This window comes from Malaclemys terrapin, chromosome 1 (genome assembly GCF_027887155.1).
Source record: "Malaclemys terrapin pileata isolate rMalTer1 chromosome 1, rMalTer1.hap1, whole genome shotgun sequence".
Lineage (NCBI taxonomy): Eukaryota > Metazoa > Chordata > Testudines > Emydidae > Malaclemys > Malaclemys terrapin.
Genome location: NC_071505.1, coordinates 93,365,236 through 93,390,796, shown reverse-complemented (window position 1 = coordinate 93,390,796; position 25,561 = coordinate 93,365,236). Strand labels below are relative to the sequence as shown.

The window sequence follows — 25,561 nt, the reverse complement described above, 5'->3', positions numbered from 1 at the left end:
TTTCTTCCTCCATGGTAGACACCATTGCAGTAAACAGGCTAGCAGCATATGGACTCAGGAGGCTTCAGGATCCCAGCAGCAGCTGTGCTCTCTGTGCCTTTGTTACACTCAGGAGTGAGATATCAGCTAAAATCATCACCACCACCTGTGGCAAATAGTGCCAGTACTCAGTGCCATTGCCCTGTACTCGTATCCATGGAAATAGGGGCCGAAATTTTCCTGTTTTACACAACCAAACAATTCCCTCCTCCCTCACCCCCACTCCTGGTGGGCCATACTCACCTTGGCTGCAGCTGGAGAGTGGTGCTGTGCAGAGGTGACCCAAGACTGAAGTGTCAATAAGCATGTCTGATTTTAAAACTTTTATGGGCATAAAGAAGGAAGTTCTGAAACTAAACATTTTACTTTCTGTTGTGACTGTAAATATAATCTTTCATCTGTAGCTGCTGCCGTTACAGCCCTGAGAAGTGCCCCCTCCACACCCACGGGACACCAGTCCCTGATGAGGAGGAGGAAGAAGCAGACTACAGAGGACACGTTCAGTGAGATCCTGCAAACCAGTGCTGCATCAGACCATGAAAGAAAGCCTGGAAAGTGAATATAGCAGACAGCTTGGAGAAGGAAAGAGTGGACAGGAGAAATGCCCAGGAGTCCTATCAGGAAAGGAAGAGGGAATCTTTCTTTGGAGCTATCAAGTAGGCTGATATATGGCTTCATGAGTCGGGAGGAGCAAGGGATACTCTGGGTCCACCAGAATCACAACTGGTATTTCAATATCACCAATGGTCAATATCCACCAGTCAAGAAAGCATGTCACTGTGTGCAGCTTTCTGAACAGTCCTCTGTTCTTAAAGATGCAAGCCTCATGCCCACACTGATATGGGAGAAGTGTCCCCAGTGATCCACCAATGATTGCATAACCATAGATGTACTCTGTTGCAAGGTGGGCTGATGCTAAAACAGGGATGTGCTGTATATGCCCCACCACAGTTTGGGAATCCTAGAGTTGCAAATACATCCACATGTTCCATAGAATCTCTATGGATAGTAATTTCATGCTCTAATAAGAATATAACATAGGGATCTATTATCGACCACCTGACCAGGACAGTGATAGTGATGATGAAATGCTAAGGGAAATTAGAGAGGCTATCAAAATTAAGAACTCAGTAATAGTGGGGGATTTCAATTATCCCCATATTGACTGGGAATGTGTCACCTCAGGACGAAATGCAGAGACAACATTTCTTGATATTTTAAAATGACTGCTTCTTGGAATAGCTGGTACGGGAGCCCACAAGGGGAGAGGCAACTCTCGATTTAGTCCTGAGAGGAGCACAGGAGCTAGTCCGAGAGGTAACTATAACAAGACCGCTTGGAAATAGTGACCATAATATAATAACATTTAACATTCCTGTGGTGGGAAGAACACCTCAACAGTCTAACACTGTGACATTTAATTTCAGAAAGGGGAACTATGCAAAAATGAGGGGGTTAGTGAAACAGAAATGAAAAGGTACAGTGACTAAAGTGAAATCCCTGCAAGCTGCAGGGACGCTTTTCAAAGAGGCCCAACTTAAATGTATACCCCAAATTAAAAAACACAGTAAAAGAACTAAAAAAGAGCCACCGTGGCTTAACAACCATGTAAAAGAAGCAGTGAGAGATAAAAAGGCATCTTTTAAAAAGTGGAAGTCAAATCCTAGTGAGGTAAATAGAAAGGAACATAAACATTGCCTAATTAAGTGTAAAAACGTAATAAGAAAAGCCGAAGAGGAATTTGAAGAATGGCTACCCAAAAACTCGAAAGGTAATAACAAAATGTTTTTTAAGTACATCAGAAGCAGGAAGCCTGCCAAACAACCAGTGGGGTCTCTGGACGATCAAGATACAAAAGGAGCACTTAAAGATGATAAAGTCATTGTGGAGAAACTAAATGGATTCTTTGCTTCAGTCTTCACGGCTGAGGACGTTAGGAAGATTCCCAAACCTGAGCCGGCTTTTGTAGGTGACAAATCGGAGGAATTGTCACAGATTGAGGTGTCACTAGAGGAGATTTTGGAATTAATTGATAAACTTAACAGTAACAAGTCACAGGGACGAGATGGCATTCACCCAAGAGTTCTGAAAGAACTCAAATGTGAAGTTGCGGAACTATTAACTATGGTTTGTAACCTGTCCTTTAAATCAGCTTCTGTACCCAATGACTGGAAGATAGCTAATGTAACACCAATATTTTAAAAAGGCTCTAGAGGTGATCCCAGCAATTACAGACCGCTAAGTCTAATGTCAGTACTGGGCAAATTAGTTGAAACAATAGTAAATAATAAAATTGTCAGACACATAGAAGAACATAAATTGTTTGGCAAAAGTCAACATGGTTTCTGTAAAGGGAAATCGTGTCTTACTAATCTATTAGAGTTCTTTTAAGGGGTCAACAAACATGTGGACAAGGGGGATCCAGTGGACATAGTGTACTTAGATTTCCAGAAAGCCTTTGACAAGGTCCCTCACCAAAGGCTCTTACATAAATTAAGTTGTCATGGGATAAGAGGGAAGGTCCTTTCATGGATTGAGAACTGGTTAAAAGAGAGGGAACAAAGGGTAGGAATAAATGGTAAATTCTCAGAATGGAGAGGGGTAACTAGTGGTGTCCCCCAAGGGTCAGTCCTAGGATCAATCCTATTCAACTTATTCATAAATGATCTGGAGAAAGGGATAAAAAGTGAGGTGGCAAAGTTTGCAGATGATACTAAACTGCTCAAGATAGTTAAGACCAAAGCAGAGTGTGAAGAACTTCAAAAAGATCTCATAAAACTAAGTGATTGGGCAACAAAATGGCAAATGAAATTTAATGTGGATAAATGTAAAGTAATGCACATTGGAAGAAATAACCCCAACTATACATACAATATGATGGGGGCTAATTTAGCTACAACGAATCAGGAAAAAGATCTTGGAGTCATCATGGATAGTTCTCTGAAGACATCCACGCAGTGTGCAGCGGCAGTCAAAAAAGCAAACAGGATGACTGATTGAATGATTTCCCATTGACCAGGTACAATCCGGAGCTGCAAGCTTCCACAGTGAGATCATCCCTCACTTCTGAACTGTAAGGGCAGGTCTCAGTTTTGTGTCCTGCGTGGGAGGGCTGAAGCAAGATCAGCACACAGATCCTGGAAGGTAGCTTTTACATCAGAAAGTTCTACAACCACTGCTCATCACCACAAATCTGCATTACGATGCAACCCTACCTGTCAGTGCTCATTTCTCAAGCCCAGAAGCAGCGCTTCACACTCTGCAGCTGATCCATGAATCCCAACAACCTTAAATTGGTTTTTGCTATGTCCCTTAGCAATTTGTCCTCAAATAAATTGTCATGTCCCCCATTGTTATACTTCCTACAGCTCTGCAACTACTGGAAGAGTCATTTGTTCTTTGTTTGCAATGTTCATGACAATAGTGCAGAGCTGTGTGGGCGCCATGCTTCCGTCAGAGATGGTGGACAAGTGCTGCATGGGTTTGTGGGGTTTTAAAAAAGGCGTGAAAATTATGGGATAGGGATGGCATTATGGGATGGAGAAAACTGCATGATGGGAACTTGACCCCACCCCCAGTCTCAGAGTTCCCTGCGTAACTCATTTCTACCCGATAACACATTGCAAAAATCCCCCAAAACGCATTGCACCAGAGGGTGGTGCACAATACTTAATTTGTGCCAAGGCTTGCCTTGTACCTCTAGGCTTGACAGTTCATAGCCCCGGCATCTCTAGGCTTGCCGCTTCAGTTATGAAAGTAAAAAAATTGCTTGAGCCCCGGCACCTCTTTCATTACAAATTAAGCTCTGGTGGTGCGTGACACACTAGGACACATACCAATGGTGCACTGCACTTTGCAGTGAGATGAGCAAGCTTGATGAGTATACAAAGTGCCAAAGCAAGCAGACAAGTGTGCATGCTCACAAGTGAATATACCAACTGCGTGGCTTTATGCTAATATACTTTGCCCTGACCAGTTTGTAGTGTAGACCTGGCCCTAGTGATAAGAAGGGGAAGGTCTGATCTGTTACCTGTTCCACAACAGAACACAAGCAAGACTTGTGAAATTGAAGGACAGTACAATTTAGAATCAATAAAAGGAAATAATCCTTTACAAAGGATACAGTATAATCAATCTGTGGAACTGGTACGAAATGAAGGAGGATACAGGAATGGATGGACCAGTGATATGATGCAATAAGGCAGTTCCTATATTCCTATGCACCCATCCCAAAAATAAAAACAAACATTAATTATTTCTCCCAGCAATCTAGAGAATTGGACTCTGTCTCTTTCCAAGAGATGTTGCATATGTGTAGGGGAGGGGAAAAATTCTGTCCCTTCTCATAGGTGATCTTACCTTCTTGTAGGTGAGCTTGGTCTGAGATAGTGGGTCAAAGTCTGACACACGCATAGAGTGCTCATACTTCTGGGCAAAGTGGCATATCTCCTTCCTATCTCTGTCTGCAGCAAGAAGATAGAAGAATGAGACTACTGAGAGGCTGAAGAGCATGATTGAGGACACAGCAACACAAGCCAGAATTTCAGCTGAATCAGAAAGGTGAGGCAGCATGCTACTGTCTACCCTACTTCATTCCAGTGAATAAGAATGAGGATGAATGGGGAGGATAAACGTACCGTTCCCCACTATCTCACTATTAAAGAATCAGTTAAGGTACTGGCCCAAGGAAGTAAAATGGCAAAATTATGATGACATCCGGGTTATATATCAAATAAGAAACACTATTATAGATCTAGGAACAGTTACCTTTCCAACAACATATGAGGGAAGACAACCCTGTAGTTAAGGTACAGAACTAGTAGCCAGCTTGGTTCTATCTCTGGCCCTGGCACATAAACCCTACATGACCTGGGACAAGTAATTTAACCTCTCCCTGCCTCAATTTCCCCAGCTTCAAAATGTTTTCTTATTTCTTTACTGATTTATAGATTCCAGGTCCAGAAGGCACCTTTGTGATCACCTAGTCTGGCCTTCTGTATAGCACAGGCCGTAGAAGTTCCCCAAAATCATTCCTAGAGCAGGAAAAATATCCAATCTAGATTTAAAAAATCTCCAGTGATGGAGAATCCACCATGACCCTTGGTAAATTGTTCCAATGGTTAATTACTCTCACCATTACAAATTTATGATTTCCAGTCTGAATTTGTCTAGCTTCAACTTCCAGCCATTAGCTCATATTACACTTTTCTCTGCTAGAGTGAAGAGCCCATTATCAAATATTTGTTCCCCATGTAGACAGTACCAAATCACCCCTTAGCCTTCTCTTTGTTAAGATAGATTGAGCTCCTTGAGTCTATCACTATAAGAGATGTTTTTTAATCCTTTAATCATTCTTGTGGCTCTTCTCTGAACCTTCTCCAATTTATCAACATTCTTCTTGAATTGTGGGCACCAGAACTGAACACAGTATTCCAGCAGTAGTAGCACCTGTGTCAATTACAGAGGTAAAGTAACCTCTCTACTCCGATTCGAGATTCCCATTTATGCATCCCAGGATCGCATTAGCTCTTTTGGCCACTGTGTCACACTGGAGCTCATGTTCAGCTGATTACCCACCATCACTCCCAAATCTTTTTCAATCACTGTTCCCCTTATAAGTGTGGCCTGCATTCTTTGTTCATAGATGTACATATTTAACCATATTAACACCCATATTGTTTGCTTGCACTCAGTTTACCAAGTGATGCAGATAGCTCTGAATCAGTGACATGTCTTCTTCATTATTTAACACTCCCTCAAGTTTTGTGTCAGTTGCAAACTTTATCAGTGATGATTTTATGTTTTCTTCCAGGTCATTTATAAGAATTTTAAATAGCATAGAGCCAAGAACTGTCCCCGTGGGAATTCACTGGAAACACATCCATTCAATGACAATTCCTCATTTACAATTCCATTTTGAAATCTACCAGTTAGCCAGTTTTTAATTCATTTAGTGTGTGCCATGTTAGTTTTATATCGTTCTAGTTTTTTAATCAAAATATCGCATGATACCAAGTCACTTCACAGTAACATTACAAAGCTATATTCATTAATTTTTATGAGGTTCTCAATTACTGTAGGCATGAGTGCCTTACACATGCCAACTGAAAAATAAATGCCAAAACATTTAGCTCTTAATAGTTTAGGGGGTGCTGATGCACAATCTGTGTTCCAGGTTACTGGGGGTTCCTTAAATCAAAACAATGAGATTTGCTAATGATGTATGTGATAATGAATATTATTTATCATATCTATACTGCAGAATTATTCTCACACCACTCATTTTGGTTCCAATGCTGCAAATATTTATGTACGTGAATAGCCCCATTGAACTCAATAGAACTATCTACATGCATAAAGTTCAGCGTGGGCAGGGCTGGCCTTAGGGAAAATGGCACCCTGGGCGAACTTGCATTTTGGTGCTTCTGGCCCCCATGGGCGTGGCATCCCCCCATTTCCCCTTGCCCCCATGAGCTCCCCAGGCTCCCCACCCTGCCTTCTCCCCATACCCTTGCACTGTGCCCCCTTCGTCCCAAATGCCTGCTCCCCCTCCTGCACCCATAATCCCTACACCCCTTCACTCCCAACCTCTGCCCCCCCTCCTGCACTCCCTTCCTGTGCCCCAATCCCTGCACCTCCCTCCTCAGCCCCTAACCTCTACACTGTGCATGCCTCCTTACCCCAATCCCTGCCCTCTTCCTGCACCCCAACACCTGCCCCCTCCTGAGCCCCTAACCCCTGCACCGTGTTCTTCATCCCTGCCCCTCCTGTGCCCCAAATCCCTGTGCATACCTCCTTCACCCCAATCTCTGCCCCCCCAACACCTGTCCCCTCCTGAGCCCCTAACCCTTGCATCCCCCTCCTGTACCCACGTTGGGAAACTGACCTGGATGCATAAAGCAGCTGGCATTGCTGCTTGCTCCCCCACTGGACTGCTGCTCTCCTCCTCACAGCCCCCTAGTGACCTGCATCCAGGTCACTTTCCCTGCGGGCTGTGTAAGGGGAGGGCAGGAGAGCAGCAGCTTCTGATGCCTTAGCACAGCCCAGGTGGGGAAGTGACCTGGATGCAGGGAGCCCTGGTGTATGTGTTGGGGAGACTGTGTGAAGGAGTGTGTGAAGGAAAGTGTGTGTGTGTTGAGGGGATGTGTGTTCCTGAGGGAGTGAGTGAGTGCGCTGTCTCTTTAAGAAAGCACTCAGGGTCAGGAGCCTGAACTAGGCTTGTTCAAACACAAGCAGCTGCCAGCAGCTCCAGATCCAGAGAGGCAGCAGCACAAATAGATTCCCCCTGTCCCATCACCCCAGTTTAGTGGAAATCAGGTACACGGGTAGGGGGACACCCCGCCATCAGCCCCTCCGCCCCACCCCCCGCAGAGCAGACAGGAGGATGCTCCCAGTCCAAAGGGAGTGGGTGGGACAGGAACAGCAGTGGCTGCACATGTGGAGCAGGGTGGAGGAGGGACATCCCTGCTCCAGAGGAGTCACCTGGCTTGAGGACTGGTCGTCCAACTGCCGCCTGCACCTCAGGTTTCTCCCCCTCCCCTACGCTGCTGCTCACCTGCCTGCCCTGCCGCCTCCATCAGCCCGGCTGGCCTCTCGGCAGCAGGTCAGGTGGGAATCCAAACCCTGCGCACGACGCCCCCTTGGGCAGGCCGCACTGGGCAAGGGCCGTACAGCCTACCCCAAAGGCCAGCCCTGAGCATGGGCATAAGTATTCACAGATTCAGGGCCTAAACTCCCCAAACCCTGTCCCAATTATTCACTGGGCTCAAAACCTGTCATGGATTCTCTGCAAGAGGTATCTTTGTTTGTTTCAAAGTCCTGATCAGGAATCTAGAGCTGTCTCCAGGACATGAGGGCACACACTATTTATATATTCAGAATTTCAAAAATTACATGGTAAAATTACTTTTTGCTAGGGCAAATACTCAAGGAGGGTGTGAGCTGCTGGAGATGCCGGTGGCATTTCAACCTGGAGATTGCAGGAAATGTCCTAATGTGGGACTCCACTGGAAGAGGGATCATTAATACCCCAGTATTCATTGGCAGGAAATGTCCTGATCTGGAGCACCTTAAGCTGTACTCATCTCCCCAATAACAACCCCAAAGATATGTAATTAGAAAGCATGTGTGCCTCTGTCCCTGGATGTCTTGAAGTGTTTTTTCTCTCTTCTGAAGCTCTTCTGTCCAGAGTATCTCTTTAATGATTCCAAATCCTCAATCACCTTCAACAATAACAAAAACAACAACAATTGGTGTTAGGGATTAATTCCACACTAAATTTTGGGGCTTGGGAACAAAAGGACCCCAGACTCCTAAAGCAGCTATTTGAGCTCAAATGTTTTCAGTTCTGAAATATAATTCTACAATCAATTAACTCTTTCTCCTGCTTCCTTTTTCTGTTATCTTTCCTGCCATTGCTCTTCCATTCTCTTTCCTCTCCCTACTACATACATACCTACACACACAAAATCCAGTTAATTCACAAAATGCCCACTCAAAGCTGCAAGATTCTGTTCTAATTTTGGGGGTGTCCTCCCTATAATTTCCCCCCCCCCTTTAAAGGACTCAGTAATTTCCAGCACCTACTCTCCTCAGAAGCGTTAGGAGGCCACTATTTTGCAATATCTACCCTGCTGGAATGATGCATTGCCCAAATGTACCATTAGGAGACACTCCTAAATTACTCCTGGGGGAATTCTGTGCCAAAAAATTAAAAATTCTGCAACAAAAAAGTAAAGATTCTGTGAATAATATTCTCAGATTCTGCAAAATTCTGCATATTTTAAAATAACACAATATAATCCAGTTTCAATTATTTTTGGTCATTCATTTCAAAATACCTGCCAGCAAGTAGGTCTGTAACAATACAGACAACAAAAAAAGATTCAGAAAATGTTTTTTGACAAATAGATTCCTTACTAGGCATATTAATACAGAACTCTGAGTAATAATTCATTAAAACTACAATACAGAACCATATTTCCTGCACTTCCCAGAAGCTGTGCAAAGGCTGGGGGAGTCAAGGGTAACGGAGGAGCTGAGGGGGAGGGAAATAATTGCTGGGAAGCAGCCTGCGTGTGAACTTGGAGGGTTGTTGGGTCTGGGTAGGAAAAGTATAGAAGAGTTTTTTGGGGGGACAGCAAGGGACTGTTAGGGAACTTCCCCCATGCAGATCCTGGCTGACTCCTAGCCTCTCTCAGTCAAGCACAAGTGTCCCTCCACTCCCACTCCGACACCCACTCCCCCATCCCCACATGGCCTTGTACCCCCTGCCCGTGTCTCTGTGCCCCCACTGAGCCACTCCCCTGTCCCTATGTGGCTTTGCATCCCCTCCCCATCACTATGTGGCCATGCACCTCCCTTCCCCCAGTGGCCCTGAGCCTCCACTCCCATTGAGCCCCTGCCCCAGTCTGTCCTCCCACACTAGCCTTTATGAGCCCATGTCTGACCCCCCAGCAGCCCCACACTGTCTGTCTCCACATAGTCCCTGTCTCCTGAACTGGCCCTACAGATGCTGCGAAGAAGGCCCTGCAGGCTCTCTGTGTTCTATCGCCACAGCACCTGCCGGTGGGCAAAAGGCAGAACTGCAGCAACTTTTCTGCAGAAGCCTTTTTCTGTACAAAAAAATAAAAATATGCATGGCTCATTAATTATGTGTGTGCACAGTGGCGCAGAATTCCCCCAGGCGTCCTAAGTCTATGCTTTTCCTTGCATACGCTGCAGCAAACTGTCTTTACTCACCAGGTCACCAGTGTGGAATTTTTCCAGCTCCAGTCGCAAATGTGCAATTTTCTGGTTCACTTTCTGCATACTGCCAATTGGGCACACTGAGAAGGTAGGTATGTTAAGGAAACTCTTTGGAGAATATTAATAGGTGTAACAAACCAGACAAAAAAATCATGCTGCTACTCTTTTTCTGATACTCTGATTCTCTCTCTTTGACTTGTTTTCCCCTGTCTCTGCAGCCCTGACTCATCTCACTAACTACACAATCCAAATCTTTTCAGAAATGCCTCCAAACCCGTTGCAACTGGTATCCATACAGTGGAGCTGCAGACTTTGGACTACCAACAAAATGTTTGGCAAACTGGTGAGCCCTTGAAAAATTAAAATGGAAGGAATATATATTTTGATTTTGCCTCAAAGAGATGCTTCTTATAGGCTGTACACACCCTGCCATCCATTAAAATACATTCCATACCAATAAATACAGTCTGTACCCCATGTTCACCCTTTTTACAAGACCATGATAAATGTTGTACTAAGTATGCCTTATGAGGTATCACTTCAAAAATTCAACGTGCTGAACATTATTTTCCTGGTAAAATATGCGTGGCAAAATTGTATGTAAAAAGTTACAAGATTCTACTGTATAATATTGCTGTAACATGATCCAAATTTAGAAAAGCAGGCACAAACAAGTTCATCAGAAAGAAAAGACAACCAACACCTTAGCCTGGTGTCAACAAAGTCAAGGGGACCATCACATAGTTAAATGGCCATTCTTTGGCAGGAAGAAAGGTGTAAGCAAGAACTTTACATATTGACAATAGAACTGTGGATTCCCATGTAAACAGACCGGCTATCACCTGAACCCCAGCTGGAGATAATCCTCAAAGAGAAGGGAGTGGTGTAAGAACAGAGAACACACACAAATTACCTCTCTACTCTACTTCTCTACTCATGGCAGCAACAATGCCTGAAGAGACACTGAACTGGGGGAGGCCTAAAAGCTTCCAGCCATTAAAGACTACAAAGAGCAGGTGATGAGAAAAACCTTTGCTTTGAATCTACTTAGCTTGGTAAGTTACATACTAGTTTGCATTTTATCTTTTTATTTTCTTTGTGACCAATTCTGACTTTTATGCCTCTTTACTTGTAATCACTTAAAATCTATCTTTCTGTAGTTAATAAACTTGTTTTATTGTTTTGTCTAAACCAGTGTGTTTGGATTGAAGTGTTTGGGAACCTCCGCTTGAGATAACAAGGTTTGTGCATATCATTTTCTACTGATGAATTGACAGACTTTATATGAGGTTGCATCATCCAGTAGAGAGCTGGGCAATATAAGCCACATTTCTGGGGGAAAGTCTGGGACTGGGAGTTTGCTGGTATCGCCCTGTATGGAATTCATGAGTGGCTGGTAATTCAGCTGGGAGTGATTTTGCATGCTAGATGCTGTATGTGAACTGGCCAGGAGTGGTGGTTCTCCCAGCACTGTAACATGACCATTGTTGAAAATCACATCTGATCAATTCCAGAATCTCAGGAAATCCTCTAGGTATCAATGGGCAGAACCCTATTGATTTTGGTGAAAGTCAGAAACTTAGAAAACCCTGATTTCCATTAAAATCCCTATTTAGTCACTGAGGATATAGGGTGAGATGGTGACCTCATCATTAGAGTTCAGTTAGGGTTAGTGGAGCCCTTAGCTGCCACACCCACACACTGAACAGAACCCTATTGATGTTGATAAAAATCAGAAACCAAAAAAAACCAAAACTGATTTTAGAAACCCCAAAAGCTTGATTTCCACTGTTTATCAAAATCAGAGTTCTGCCCATCGTGGGGGATGGGGGCAAGGGGCTTGGCTGGAGTGGAAGCACAAAGTGCCCATCTGGGCATACAGCTTGGCCTACATAAGCAACACAGTATGTTACTTTCTAGCATTGATTGTTCACTGGCAGAAGATACATGAAGGTTTCTCATTTAGGCTCTGCTGCATCTCCAACTTCTCAGTCTCCTTTGCTTGTTGCAGGGGCAATACCCCCATAAATTCTTGGAATGGGTTCATCGGTGAAGTATTATTTAAGGCTGCCATGTTTCCAGTGCAAAATATAAACTAATTCCTAGCAAAGTGGGGACAAAACATTTCCATTACAAAAATATTTGTATAGAACCTCTTTTCTTCTCTCTCCCACTTCACTGCCTTCAAAACCAAATGCCCTTTGACAAACATTGCTGGATTTTGCTTTGAGTGGGTTCGTACTGAGATCCCTCTTGATAATTCTTCATTGCCACAGGCAGTAAGGACACTGCACCTCACGTGGAAAGGTCAGGAGATTTGTGGGGCTCAGATGAGTGGGAGAAGATCGTTGGAGGACGATTCTCCCCATAACAATGGAAACAAACAGCCAGGCTATGTTTTAAAGCATAAGTAAGGATTCAGCAAGCTCAGATGTTTCCAGATAACACTTGTTTTGTGACCTCTTGTTTTCTCCCTGATATATACGCTGTATTTATTTGTATTATAATAATACAATTTTATTGTATATTTTAATTTTATAATTTTAACTGTAATTTCCTTGGGGCAGGCACCTTGTTATATACTTTACTTGTACAGTGCCTTACACACCTATAACACTATAATAAATAATAATAAATGGGAAATGTGTGGAAGGTCAGAGAAACTTTGGAGTGAAGGAGGGCGATATTAAACTATCAGGGTTTGGTAGCATTTTTAGGGTATGATGTGAGATGTCTGGGCATTCCTCCAGCGAATGAGCAGCAAGCAGACCTGTCAAGAGTTCCTGTATGAAAATATTAACCAAGATAATTCCCATTTGAGAATCTGGGAAAGCAGCTGGTTAGGAGGAAAGAGTGGAGAAGTGGCCCTCTGTCCTGATGAAATGAGTTTCCTTAAGAGGGACACGGTGAGTGAGAGAATATCTTTTACTGGACCAACTTCTACTGATGAAAGAAAAGAGCTTTTGATCAACACCAGAGCTGAAGGTCTCAAGAGGAGCGACCTGGAAAGCTTGTCTCCTCTTTCACCCTCAGAAGTTGATCCAATACAAGCTATTACCTCACCCACGTTGTGTCTCACACACCCTGGGACCAACAGGGATACACCACCACCACAGCTCCTCAAAAGCACATCTTTTTGGGAAGTGACTAGGACAGGGGTAGGCAACCTATGGCACGCGTGCCAAAGGCGGCAAGCGAGCTGATTTTCAGTGGCACTCACACTGCCCGGGCTCTGGCCACCGGTCCGGGGACTCTGCATTTTAATTTCATTTTAAATGAAGTTTCTTAAACATTTTAAAAACCGTATTTACTTTACATACAACAATAGGTTAGTTATATATTATAGCCTTATAGAAAGAGACCTTCTAAAAACATTAAAATGTATTAGTGGCACGCGAAACCTTAAATCAGAGTGAATACATGAAGATTTGACACAGCACTTCTGAAAGGTTGCCGACCCCTGGACTAGGACACGGCAGGGTTGGTTGTTGTGTCTCAAGTGTCACCCCCGCCCCTGTTTGCCAGACTGGAGCTGGTACACGCAGGCCCCACGGGGCAGGGGGCACTGGGGTAGCGCCTCCTCCCCTGCCCATCGGCAGCCCCGGACAGGCTGCCGGAACTGAACGGAGCCCTCGGGCTGCCCACGTTGCCAGTTCAGCCCCTGGAGCAGCTCGGAGCTGGGAGGCTACAAAGGCCCCTAAAGCCCCCCCCCGCCCCGGGCTGCCAGCGGCTGCAGAGCCTCAGCGCAGGAGGGATTTGTAACCCCGCCGCCAGCCCCGCCCGGGCTCCCAGCGCCTCCTGACGCCGCTCGAGGGCGCAGCGTCACCACCTGCTTAGCACGGGCGGGGCTCACAGCGCCGAGAGCGGCTGAACCCCGCTGGGGGGCGCCGGGCGCGGACACAGCCCAGGAGGGAAAGAGCCCCGCCCCCCAGCCGCTGCCGCCCGCCCAGGAGCCTGCCGGTGGGGGGGGTGCTGCCCGCGCACGGCTCACCGCAGCGCTTGCGGGAGCCCCCAGGAGGCGCTAGGCGGGAGAAGTCTCCAGCGCGGGATCATTATATCTGGCCTCGCTAGGCGTCCCTCTATCACCATGGCAACCCTGCGGGGTAAACCATTCTCCTCCGCACTCCGAAGGGAGGGACCGCTCCCATTGGGTGTGGGAGGAGGGAGACAAGGAACTCGAGGTGAGGTAGAGAGAGAATACCGTTGGGTCGCACTCACCTCCCTCTTCCATGGTACTGTCTAGCTTCAGAGTCTCCCCACGCGTGACCATTCGCGAGTCCGACACTACCATTCCGGGCTGGGGAGGGGGGGGGTTGACATCTGATACCGGTTCATATCTCTGAACTCTCAGGGGCGCTGAATACGGATCGTTCCATTCATGAGCAGATCCCTGGGGAGATGATGTACTTTAACGTATGCCCTTATACAGAATAACGTTCTACCGGTTCCCGGCCTTCCCCTCTCCCCAGTGGTAGAGTCCTAACCCTCTTCCATCGAGGTGGTATGGCCCGTTCCGCCTCCGCAAACAGCTACGGACCTCGAAGGTGTCAGATACGCATGCGCAAGACAGCCGGCGGTGGGCTACAAGGCCAGAGTGGTGCAGGTGAGGTGAGGACTATGAGCTTTCCCGCCGCGCGGGAACTAGAAGGGTAGGGGGACCCGGATGTTTCAGCCTCGTTTTTGATTTAAAGAGACAATGTCCACAATCTCCACTGACACCCCAATAGCCCCCGCCCCCAGACACACGCGCGCGTGTCGCTGCGGTGACGGGCTCCCTGTAGCAGCCCCAGCCAGGCACGGGGGTGACCAGATCCCAAGGGAGGAGCCGCGGGGAGCGCGCTGCACGGCTCCTGGGTGACCTCTGCGGAGACACAGGGGCACATTGAGGCCTCCCGGGGGAGTTGCTGCCCGGCCGCAGGGTTTCAGAGGGAGGAGTGAGTCAGGGCTGCGTCTTCACTGCTGAGTTAGCCCGGATCTGGGAACCTGGGCTAGCCACGCCCATATGTGACCGTCCACCCTGCTGAGCCCTACTCAGCTGTCACCCCTATAGCCACATCCACACTGGCACTGCAGTAGCCTGGGTTAGGTGCGAGGATTTCGGGGGGCGTATCCCAGGGGTTTTAGCATTGCACTAAACGGAGCTATTCAAGGAATTTTTTTGTAGCATGTTGTGGAAGAGCCCGTCTGTCCTTCCTGGGCCCCCGGGGGAAGTGTTCTCAAGCCTGCCAAGCCAGTAAACTAAAGCACTTCCAGCTTGGGACTCTGCAGGCCCCATGGAACGTAGGATATAAACACTGAACCAGTGTACAGAAACTGGTAGGGGAATTCTGGTGCAGGAGAAGAGACTACACAGAAGAATAGATGTAGTTTGACTTCTATATTTGGAGGTGTGGGGGGGGGACAGGGTCACATGCCCCCCCTGTGGGGGCTTGGGGGGGATGGACACGCAGGGTCCCAGGCCCCAGGGAAGCAGAAGTGGCGTGTGGGGAGCATGCAGGGTCATGTGCCCCTCCCACCCCCAATTTTAGCCTTCCATTTAGTACAGAGGTTTTCAAACTGTGGCGTATCCCCCTAGGAGGAAGTGCCCCACAGTTTGAAAACTATTGCCTCCTGCCAGGAGCCAGAGGATCGGAAGCTGGAGGGAACTGCTTGGGGCCCTGGCTCTCCACACTGAGGGAGCCAGGATACTGGCTGGAAGCCCAGCAGCCCTCCCTGCCCTGCTCCCCAAGCTGAACTGCCTCTGCACGGCCAGGCGCTGCCCAGGCAGGGTGGGTGGCACAACTCCAGGCTGCGCTTTGACGCACTCTTGCCTCTGCCCTGAAGGAGCCTGGCACTGACCAACAACACCCCCAGGAACTGGTCCCTGCCAGCGGAGCCCGGCTGCCACGAGATGCTCCCTCCAGCTTCCGATCTGCCAGCTCCTGGCAGGAGGTGATAGTTTTCAAACTGTGGGGCAGGGGGATGTGTCACATGGTTTGAAAACCTTTATGCTAAATGGGAGACAGAAATCTGGGTGGGGTGCGGGGAGAGGAGAGATGTGACGTGACTCCATGTCACCTCTGGTTTGGGGGGGGCAATGCTCCCCTGCTCTCCCCAATCTCTGCCCCTGCATAGAAGGTAAAGAAAATCCAATCCTGGGGAATTACAGGAAGGCACTGAAGGATTAGTAGTACCTAAATTATGTAACCTGGGTTACAGTTTGCATTCACACTGCAGAGTGGGTGTGTCACAGCCTGAGTTAAAGCAGAACCCAAGCTTTAACCCCCAGTCAGGCAAGCAAATCTGGATTCAAAGCCACTCCAAAAGCAGGTCAAAGGTTTTATTGTGGTGACAGCATGGGGTTTAGAACTAAAACCCAGGTAAGAGGCTGGGTTAACCATGCAGTGACGACATCCCTTTAAAGGGACTACTTACTACAGGCAGATGAGACTATTCTGGGGTGAATGCTTCATATAGAAGCTTTGTTCTTTTTAAAGTGGGACTGAACAAAGCTCTGAAAATGTACTTGGGGCTTCTGGTTTTAGAGTACAACTGATTAAAATCGATAAAATCCCCAGCTGATCAAATATTTGAGGAAACCAGTAGGTTTCTATAAAATAGTAACTGAAAATACTCTAAAATTACAATATGTACACTCAAGAAGACACTTTCTAGAGAGAGCTTAAAAGATTCTCGCTCACTGAGGGCTCATCCCTAGGTCTTAAGAAGAGTTAAACAGTGATTTTAAATATATCCTATCATTTTACTTTTTTAAAGGCCATAATTTGTCTAAGCATAAATGCTGAAAATTGGAACCAACAAACTGGAAATCCTAAGTATTCCATAGGGAATCATCCTGCGGTGTGAGGTTGGATAGATAAGAAACGTCTGAGGGGTTTTTTTTCTATGTTTTGTCCTTGTATCTGGAAAACAGGGCAGGGCAGCAGAGGTGAGCAGGCTTGGATTTGGAAAGCCATGCCTCTCTTTGGGAACACCTTCAGTCCAAAGAAAACTCCCCCTAGGAAATCAGCCTCTCTCTCCAACCTGCACCCGGTAAGTACTGGGTTCTAAGGATCTTCTATCAACCCTTTAATAACAAGGGGCAGGTGGTCTACCTTAGAAATGTTACTTTGTCATGAGAGTTGTCACAATATTAGACACTTCCCCCCACCTCTCCTCTCTTATATTCCCATCTGTTTCTCCTTCCTCTTCTTGTCCAGAATCATGACTGCTTACTGATGGCTGGATAATGAGAGCAGGAGTGGAATGTTTAGTTAGTGGCATACTTCACTCCATCTTCATTCAGAAGCCGGATTCACTGCACCTGAAACTTCTGTGTGCTTTTAATACTGACCCCAGTGGGGCAGGGACTTTCCTTACAGTTGTCACCAAAGATAAAGTAGGCCCCGGAGAATGAACTCCCCTCATATCCCTAAAGATAGCTCTTTTAGTTCAGGGGTGACGTATGTTGGAAGGAGACTCTGTATAGGTGTGTGTGAGACAGAAGCTTGTACTGCAGAAGCATGTGCAATGTTAATAATAGGACATCAGATTCTATGGCCACTGGTACAGCACCTTTCACAAGAATGCCAGTCACTTTAGGAAAAGTGAAGGTGTGAGGGAAAGTATGGAGAGAAAAAATGAAAATTCTAGAAAACATTGAATTCTTTCTGCAGCTGGACAGATCGACTCGTGAAATTGAGCTGGGCCTGGACTATGGCACTCCCAACATGAACCTCACTGGACAGAGTCTGAAGTTTGAGAATGGCCAATGGATAGCAGGTGAGGAGCTGCTCCTGTTGCTTTGGTCTGGGAGGATTGTGGAGTTACCTGATGATTATAACTTTGGACTGTCTCTCCTTTAGAGTCAGGGAGCAGCAGTGGGGATCGCAGGGAGACACAGCGCCTGCGCAAGCGGAACCAGCAGTTGGAGGAAGAAAACAATCTCCTGCGTCTGAAAGTGGATATCCTGCTGGACATGGTGAGGATGGGAAGATTCACTTCTCTGAAGTGACCAGAAATGCCCCCGAGACAGAGTGAAGAGCTCTGGGTCATCCCAAAAACACAGATCCTAATGCCAACCTGTGTCCCTGCTCCCATTCACACTGAGCCCTACCTCGCTGTTAGGCACACTTAACAACGGTAGTGATTGTGCAAGAGTGAAAACTGACTTCATCCACTTCCTCCCCAAGAGGAGGAGGTGGTCAAGGTCCCTTCAGCAGAAGAGCTGGATTACAGTGAGTACCATATTTGAAAGGAGGGGCCTGAACATCTGGATGATATGGGAATACTTCCCCCATACTTGAGTGTTTTCCATTTTCTATTGGTACATTAGTATCTTCTTCTCATCTCCCTTCTAGCATCTGCTTGTCACTGTTGGGCTTCCGCACAGTCAGTGAAATTAAGACCTTGACCATTCATGGTCACTTGAGATCTTAGGTTCCATAAGGCCTCCCTTTTTGCAAGAGTAATGAAAAAGATCGTTCATCTCCATATAGTCTTTTACCCCAAAGACTATTATAAACTGAAATACAGCCATACACAGGGATCACCGCTTCCATGAAAAAAATGCAGCCACTCCTGGAGTGAAACATGGTAACTATTTAACAAAGTAAGAATGTTAACCGCTATGTCAGGGGCGGCCAAATTTACTGAGCTTCCGAGTCACGTACGTCAATCTTCAGAAGTTCAAGAGCTGAGGTGCGCCTGCTGGGGATAGGGGCTTCTGCACTGCAGCAGGGTCTCAGGATTTCAGCCCGGTCCTGCTGAAGCCCCAAGCCCTGGCAGGTGCACCCCATGGGGTTGAAGCCCTGAGACTCCCCCTTCCTGCTGGACAGAAGCCAGAGGCAATGCGCAGGAGGGGGGTACGTGGGGTCACATGCCCCCCCCCCCAGATCTTTGCTAGGATTTGCTGATCCCGCTCGGTCACATGGTGCCTTTGGGCCCCTCTCCCTGCACAGCAGCTGCTGGAGCTGGCAAGCTGGGAGCTGCAGCCATGGGGAAGAGGCAGTGACATACAGCTGGGAGTTTCAGGGAGAACCCCTAAGGTTAAGAGGGAGGCGTGCCTGGGAGGGCGTGACTCAAGCTATTGGGAGGGGGGTGAACCTTTAAATTGTGACCGCTCCTGCTCTCAAGCACCAATTGTCTATAGCAGAAGCCCCAAGCTGCACCGCTCCACCCCCCATCTGGTAGGTGGAGAATGGAGGTGTTGTGGGGGGCTCTGTGAGCTGCACTTTAACTCTAAAAGAGCTGCGATTTGGCCACCCCTGCGCTATGTCATCTGACGAAATAGCAATTTGGGTAATTACATTCTCCTTCCCTAAATTCCTTCTGCAGTTTCAGTTGGAAAGATGTTTTTGTGGTTAAAGCACAGTCAGGAGATCTGTGCTCTCCATAGAGTTTCTGGGTGGCCTTGGGCAACTCAGTGAACCTTTGTACCTCGGTTTCCCTCTCTGTAAAATGAGAGTGATATTTCTCTACCCTCACGCAAGGTCTTTGGACACAGTATGCTGTGAAATCCAAAGTATTAATTGGGGAAACTCTTTCTCACTTCTTCCTAAAGCAGTTGTATAGTGTGTTACAGACTCAGAACCTGCTGAGTTCCACCCCAAAGGTGCCTGTGTATCTGTAGTGTATGTCTGTAAAGTGCTTAGGGATCCTGCTGGGTTGAAGGGACTTCAGAGATATAAGTTAGATAGTACTTTCCTTGTTCTGGTGTATGTCTTGTAAAAACAACACTCCATGGGAATGTGAGGGATTATTCTTACTCTTATTCTTGCCTGCTTTTGGTTGCAGCTCTCTGAGACCACAGCTGAGTCCCATCTGATGGAGAAGGAGCTGGAGGACCTGAAGAGTCACAGCCGGAGGAGGAAGTGAACAGCAAGAAACGGGGTTAGGGGACGGGCAAGCAAGGGAATTTGGTTTGAATTCTCCATCACCCATGCAAGCAGGGCTCCTAAAGCCTGGCTGAGGCAGCTTCATTGTCTTGGTAGCACTTGGTGATATTACAGTCTGCTGGACAGGTAGCCAAGTTCCCAGGCTTGAAATGTTAATGGGGCCTCCAGTCAGAAGGATCTACTATACTACTCCACAGAGCTGCTGCAATGCTCTTGATAAGTCACTGTAGGACATGTTCTGTAGTGATGAACATCTGTTTCTCCCAGACCACTCCTCACTTCTTTTCCTCTATAGACCTGCCACTCAAGGCACAGAGCCGTTGATGGAAGCATATGTTGATAATCTGTTTTCTCAAGGAGTGCTGGGCAAGAGTCCTTTCTATACTGTGAGCAGAGGAATATTTATGAGTGGATGGTAGGGAAGATGTCTTTGTATATGTGCATGGTCTTAGTGTCTCTGGTTTGCAGATTCTGAATGGGTCTCCTTGTGAATATCTCACAAGCTTCAGATTGGTCCTTCCCCTGACTCCTGTTCTAAAAATCAAATAACATCCTAAACGAAAATAGTCTTTCCATTTTCAGATATTTATTATTATTATTTTTGTACAAACCATTAACTCTGCTTCCTGCTGTTGGCAGGTGGGTTTCTGGAATTGTTTGTTCTCCTGAGTGTTTCTTACGTTTGTATAAAACGAAAACAAATTAAAAAAATTGTATAAAATTAAAACAAATCACATTTGTGAATCAGTTACATTCTTGCGAAGGTCGGGATCAGATTACAGGCACATGTGTATATACACACGCACATATATAAAAACAGTAGCACCTATAAGCCCTAACTGAAAGCAGGCCCCAGAGGGCTAGACGCTGCACAGACATGTAGTGAGAAACAGTCCTTGCCCTGAAGAGCTTACAGTCTGATTACACAGGATAGACAAAGGGTAAGAGGGGAAACAGGTGGAGTGATTCATTCAAGGTCACACAGCAGGTCAGGGGCAGATCTGGGAATAGAAAGCCAGTCTCTTGAGTCCTACGTCAGTGCCCTATACACTAACTCAACATTGCCTCCATCTCACAGAGATGTATTCTGCCCTTCCTCCACGGGCCATGGCACAACTACCGGTCATTTCCTTCTGCAGCAGAGGAGATGAGCAAGTGGGGGAGGGCCGGGGTCTAATTTTCCCTCTGCATACCCACTTCGCAAGGTGTCAGGGCAAGAGCCTGTTACCTGCAGGGTTAAATTAGGGACATAAGCCTTTAGAAGCAGAGGGGCCAGGAAGCAGTGGGCAATGGAGGAGGCCACCTAGGAGTAGGGTGACCAGATGTCCTGATTTTATAAGGACAGTCCCGATTTTTGGATCTTTTTCTTATATAGGCTCCTAGGCTATTACCCCCCACCCCGTCCCGATTTTTCACACTTGCTGTCTGGTCACCCTACCTAGGAGTTACTGATAGATGGAAGAGGTGGAGAGGAAAGGCAAGGCTAGGGGCTGTGCAGCGGGTGTGGGGCAGCAGCGATGGAGCATGGGAGAGAGCAGCTAGGCTGGGGCGCAGGCGAGGGCCCCTTGCCCTGATGGAGTTGCAGAACTGGGCAGCAGAGGCCGCTGGGGGGGAGGTTGACCACTAGAGGCCGCTCTCAGCCCCTCCCGCGTGACTGTCGCTCGCCTCCCTTTCGGTGTCTCTCTGTCCGCTGCCCGGGCCTCCATCTCGTCGGCTCTCTTCCGGTTCCGGTGTCTCCCGCTCTGTCCTGGTTGCAGCCATGGCCGCCGCGTCGCCCCTGTCCCCCGAGGAGCTGCTGCTGCCCAAGAGCGGCCCGGGCCAGGCGGAGGAGCTGGAGGACGAGCTGGAGGACGACGACGAGGTACCGGGGGGGCGGAGCAGGGGGGGCGGAGCCGTCCGCGGGCTCCATGTGCGAGGCTGGGGTGACCCCGGGCGTGGGGGCGCAGGGCAGGGGCCGCTCCCAGCGGCATCTCACGGGTCTGACTCCGAGCCTCTCCTCCCCCAGCTGGACGAGACCCTGAGCGAGCGGCTCTGGGGCCTGACCGAGATGTTCCCGGAGAGCGTCCGGACCGCGGCGGGAGCTACCTTCGCTCTGTCCCTCTCTGTGGCCCAGAGAATGTACCGGTGAGAAGGCGGCGCCGGGGGCGTGGCTGGGTCTGGCTGTCCCGGGCGGGGGCGGGTTGTCGGGGCCGCGTGGCTTTGTTCAGGTCACCAATCAGATACCGCGCTGCCGGTGCTGCGTTCTCCGCCCCTGCCACCGGTTGTTGGGTTTGTGTGCAGCGCAGATTATGCTGAAGGTGTGTGTAGTAACGCTACACATCCTGCTAAAGCATACAGCAGAGTATGGGAGCCGGGACTGGCATAGCAAAGGCGACTACAGATTAGGTTCAGGTACTTTGGCAGAGCTACGTGGAGTGTGCAACACTGGAATATCAAAAATTAGTCCAAATCAGGATTGAGGTACCCAGGCAGAGCTGTATGGGAGTTTCTCTTGGTCCTCCCTTTGTAGAGGCAGAAGGGGAACAGGGGGCTGTCCCATATAAAAGGAAAAGGGAAAACAAGATTTTTCTGTCATGATTATTTTTTCTCTCTAGATTCTCCAGGGCAGCTCTGTGGATTGGGAGTACCTCCTTCATGATCCTCGTTCTTCCTGTTGTATTTGAAACTGAGAAACTGCAGATGGAGCAACAGCAGCAGCTGCAGCAGCGACAGGTGAGCCTGAAACCTCAAGACCCTTTCTCCATTGCAGTCCATGAACACAGGCTAATACTCTTTGGTTGCCTTGCAACATAGAGATTAGCAGATGATGATGGGGTTTGGGGGGCTTCATAAACCTTGTCTTGCTTGAGTCACCAGGATTCCCCCCCCCCCTTCTTTTTCTAATACCAGCAGTTTCAAACTCATTTAGCAGAGAGGAGAGGGCTTGATTTCATGTTCAATTATGGTCCATGGGCCAGGGCATAAATTCAGGATGGCATATTATCCTCAATCCACAGCACAAATCCCACTGATGTCAGTGGGAGGTTCACATAGAGATCAAAGGGGCAATACAGCTTTTATGTAGTAACTAAAGTTTTTATTCATTTTTTTTATTCCTAGCAACTCTCTCCCCTCAAGGCTGCACTTGCACCCCATTCCATCTGCTAGAGTTATCAGTTAATGCTGACGTTGGCATGTCATCACTGGATTTTTACAGTGGCTACTTCAATCAGATTAAAAGGGGGAAGGGGAATTCATCACTCTGACTCATTGTTCCAAGCTCTCTGCAGATTCAGGCAGCTGACATATTTAGTTATTATGTGGAAGGTGCTCTTTGCAGCAGTGAGGGCTAAAAGCTGATTTGGGCTGGGGGCAATGTTCCCTCTCATTTTTTACATCTGTGTGTGGAATGAATTTTGTTATGTGCACCAATATAGAGATGTATGGCGGGGGTGGGTCCGAGGAGTTCGGAGTGTGGGAGGAGGCTTAGGAGTGGGGGTGGAGGGGCAAAGGGCTCTGGCTGGAGATGTGGGCTCTGGAGTGGAGCCAGGGATCAGGGGTTTGGGGTACAGGCTGCCTTGGGGCTGTGGTGGGGAGAGAGGATGCCACAGCAGCCTGGGGCTGGGCAAGAGAGCCTTTCCCCGCTGCATGCCTGCATAGACCTTGATAGCCTGCTGCATAGCCGCACAGCTTAGAGGGAACTTAGGCTGGAGTGTTGGGGAAGAGCTCTTAAATCAGTGGTGGGCAAACTTTGGCCCTTCAGGGCAATCCACTGGCGGGCCACGAGACTGTTTACATTGACCGTCCACAGGCCCAGCAACTCGCAGCTCCCAGTGGCTGCAGTTTGCCATTCCCAGACAATGGGCGCTACGGGAAGCGGCGTGGGGCCACAGGGATGTACTGGCCGCCACTTCCCACAGCTCCCATTGGCCGGGAACTGTGAACAGCTGTGTCTGTGGACGGTCAATGTAAACACTGTCTCGTGGTCCGCCAGCGGATTACCCTGATGGGCTGCGTGCGGCCCGTAGGTTGCCCACCACTGGTTTAGATTCTGCACAACCTGAGTATATCATGCAGCCATCAAATACATCATAGCTCCTGATACAGCTCATGGGCCACATGTTTGATACCCTTGACTAAGAGTACTAGGGTGAGATGTCTTCTTTTCTCTTTGCTATCTGAATAAGTCTACAGCAGTTAAGTTAGCTGTCATAGCAGAGGGGGAATGGTATTGCAAAGTGACAGGAGTATTGCACTCTCAGCCCTGCAGAGTGAGTTAAAAACATAAGAACGGCCATACTGGGCCAGACCAATGGTCCATCTAGCCCAGTATCCTGTCTTCCGACAGTGGCCAATGCCAAATGCTTTGGAGGGAATAAACAGAACAAGGCAATTGAGTGATCCATTCCCCGTTGTCCCAATTATACTTTTGCCCTTCACAACATCCCCTGGCAACAATTTCCATAGACTGACTGTGTGTTGTGTGAAGTACTTCCTTTTGTTTTAAACCTGCTGCCTATTAATTGCATTGGGTGACCGCTGATTTTGGGGTTATGCAAAGTGGTAAATAACACTTCCTTATTCATTTTCTCCTCACCGTTCATGATTTTATAGACCTCTATTGTCTCTTTTCTGAGCTGAACAGTCCCAATCTTTTTAATCTCTCCACATAACATTGTTAGCTTTTTTTGTCTGCTGCTGCACCCATTGAATGCATGTTTTCAGAGAACTATCCATGACTCCAAGATCTTTCTTGAATGGTAACAGCTAATTTAGTCCCCATCATGTTGTATGTATAGTTGAGATTGTTTTCCAATATGCATTACTTTGCATTTATCAACACTGAATTTCATCTACCATTTTGTTGCCCAGTCACAAATGTGGAGCCCTTATTATTGGAGGTGCTAAACCTTCTCCTTACTGGAACTCTGGGGGCAGGGAGGGAGGGGTGCTATGCTGTTTTCAATCTTTATAGTTAATTTGAATAGTTTTTTTTAAACTCAGTATCATCTCTTGCAGATTCTCTTAGGACCCACTACAGGGCTGTCTGGAAGTATGCCAGGGGCCCTGCCTCCACTTTCTGGAAAGATCTAACTTCCAAAAGCTGCTTCAGATCCATATCACATGGAGAGACCTCAACATTGATTCATTTGAACTGTTGGTTTGTCAGGGTGGGCATTCCCCCCCCTCTTTTTTTTTAAACTTTAGGACACTGACCTATCCATAATGGGGCAAAATCCCCTCTCCTGGACCGTTTTTTTTTTTGATGGGCTTCTCCCTGTAGCTTCCCCTCCAGAGGTCACAAGTTTTTCCTTTTATCCAATTAGTCCATGCAGCAAGCAGTTAGAGACTTTAAAATGAAAAGCTCCTGCTGTGGACTCCCTACCTTAGGCCACAAGTTAGGTTCTGGCCAGTTTGTTCAGTAAATTCTGCAATCAAAAGAAAATCCTGTATTTCTCCTGGCTAAATCAAGGGCAGAAGAGGCCACCGATAGAAAGGAAGGCGTGTATTTACCAAGAGGCAGAGTGGATCACAAAGGGTAGTAAGTTTCATCTGAGCCCTGTGGGGAAAACTTGTTTTCAAATATTTTCCTTGCAATTTCTTTTGTTGGCGGAGGAAAGGGGAGTAACATTTGGTTAAAGACAGTGCTGATTCTGTTTGCATCATAAAACAACTACATTTTGGAAATCAGCTGCATACTTTTTTGTATTAAGTATTAAATAAATTCAACCCAAACATGGTGTGTTTAGTAGACATCCCTTGTCCCCCCAGATACTAATGGAAAATTAGAATAGATGTTGCAGCTTTGCACCCAGATGGGTGGTTAGCCTCTAGTTTTATGTACACAGTGTTAGCTGTGATGGGGTGGGAGATGAGATGGTTCCACCTTAAGACAGCTTAGATAGGTAAGAAATTTTGGA

The 25,561-nt window shown here is 47.4% G+C and overlaps 3 protein-coding genes and 1 long non-coding RNA gene across 4 annotated transcripts in view; 3 read left to right on the top strand and 1 right to left on the bottom strand.

Moving 5' to 3' along the window:
* The window catches only part of FAM227A (family with sequence similarity 227 member A), a 47,305-nt gene extending 33,106 nt beyond the window's left edge, over positions 1-14,199 (bottom strand). The window contains exons 1-5 of the mRNA XM_054031512.1: positions 14,005-14,199; positions 11,734-11,888; positions 9,781-9,866; positions 8,171-8,261; positions 4,399-4,502 (exon numbers count right to left, since the gene is read on the bottom strand). Coding sequence (XP_053887487.1) covers positions 4,399-4,502; positions 8,171-8,261; positions 9,781-9,866; positions 11,734-11,860 — 408 coding nt within the window. The 5' untranslated portion in view covers positions 11,861-11,888; positions 14,005-14,199. The remainder of the gene's footprint in view (positions 1-4,398; positions 4,503-8,170; positions 8,262-9,780; positions 9,867-11,733; positions 11,889-14,004) is intronic.
* Positions 4,519-10,133, top strand: LOC128838955 (uncharacterized). The gene is made up of 3 exons (XR_008445332.1): positions 4,519-4,599; positions 9,784-9,874; positions 10,005-10,133. It is a non-coding gene; the product is annotated as an uncharacterized LOC128838955 (long non-coding RNA).
* A 78-nt stretch (positions 14,200-14,277) lies between the features above and the next one.
* CBY1 (chibby family member 1, beta catenin antagonist) lies at positions 14,278-21,291 on the top strand. The gene is made up of 5 exons (XM_054031486.1): positions 14,278-14,389; positions 16,700-16,818; positions 17,442-17,547; positions 17,631-17,746; positions 19,561-21,291. Exons 1-5 carry the CDS (start codon positions 14,290-14,292, stop codon positions 19,639-19,641), a joined length of 522 nt encoding a protein of 173 aa, XP_053887461.1. The 5' UTR covers positions 14,278-14,289; the 3' UTR covers positions 19,642-21,291.
* Positions 21,292-21,369: 78 nt separating this feature from the next.
* Positions 21,370-25,381, top strand: TOMM22 (translocase of outer mitochondrial membrane 22). The gene is made up of 4 exons (XM_054031499.1): positions 21,370-21,522; positions 21,667-21,785; positions 22,256-22,373; positions 24,660-25,381. The coding sequence occupies exons 1-4, from the start codon at positions 21,421-21,423 to the stop codon at positions 24,732-24,734; spliced, it is 414 nt and encodes a 137-aa protein (XP_053887474.1). The 5' UTR covers positions 21,370-21,420; the 3' UTR covers positions 24,735-25,381.
* The last annotated feature ends 180 nt before the right edge of the window (positions 25,382-25,561 follow it).

Coding starts and splice junctions, on each gene's coding strand:
- CBY1 (XM_054031486.1), top strand. CDS start 14,290: ATGGCCCGTTCCGCCTCCGCAAACAGCTACGGACCTCGAAGGTGTCAG. Junction 16,819..17,441: donor CTCTCTCCAACCTGCACCCG/GTAAGTACTGGG, acceptor TTCTTTCTGCAG/CTGGACAGATCGACTCGTGA. Junction 17,548..17,630: donor GAATGGCCAATGGATAGCAG/GTGAGGAGCTGC, acceptor TCTCTCCTTTAG/AGTCAGGGAGCAGCAGTGGG.
- TOMM22 (XM_054031499.1), top strand. CDS start 21,421: ATGGCCGCCGCGTCGCCCCTGTCCCCCGAGGAGCTGCTGCTGCCCAAG. Junction 21,523..21,666: donor AGCTGGAGGACGACGACGAG/GTACCGGGGGGG, acceptor CTCCTCCCCCAG/CTGGACGAGACCCTGAGCGA. Junction 22,374..24,659: donor AGCAGCTGCAGCAGCGACAG/GTGAGCCTGAAA, acceptor CATCTCTTGCAG/ATTCTCTTAGGACCCACTAC.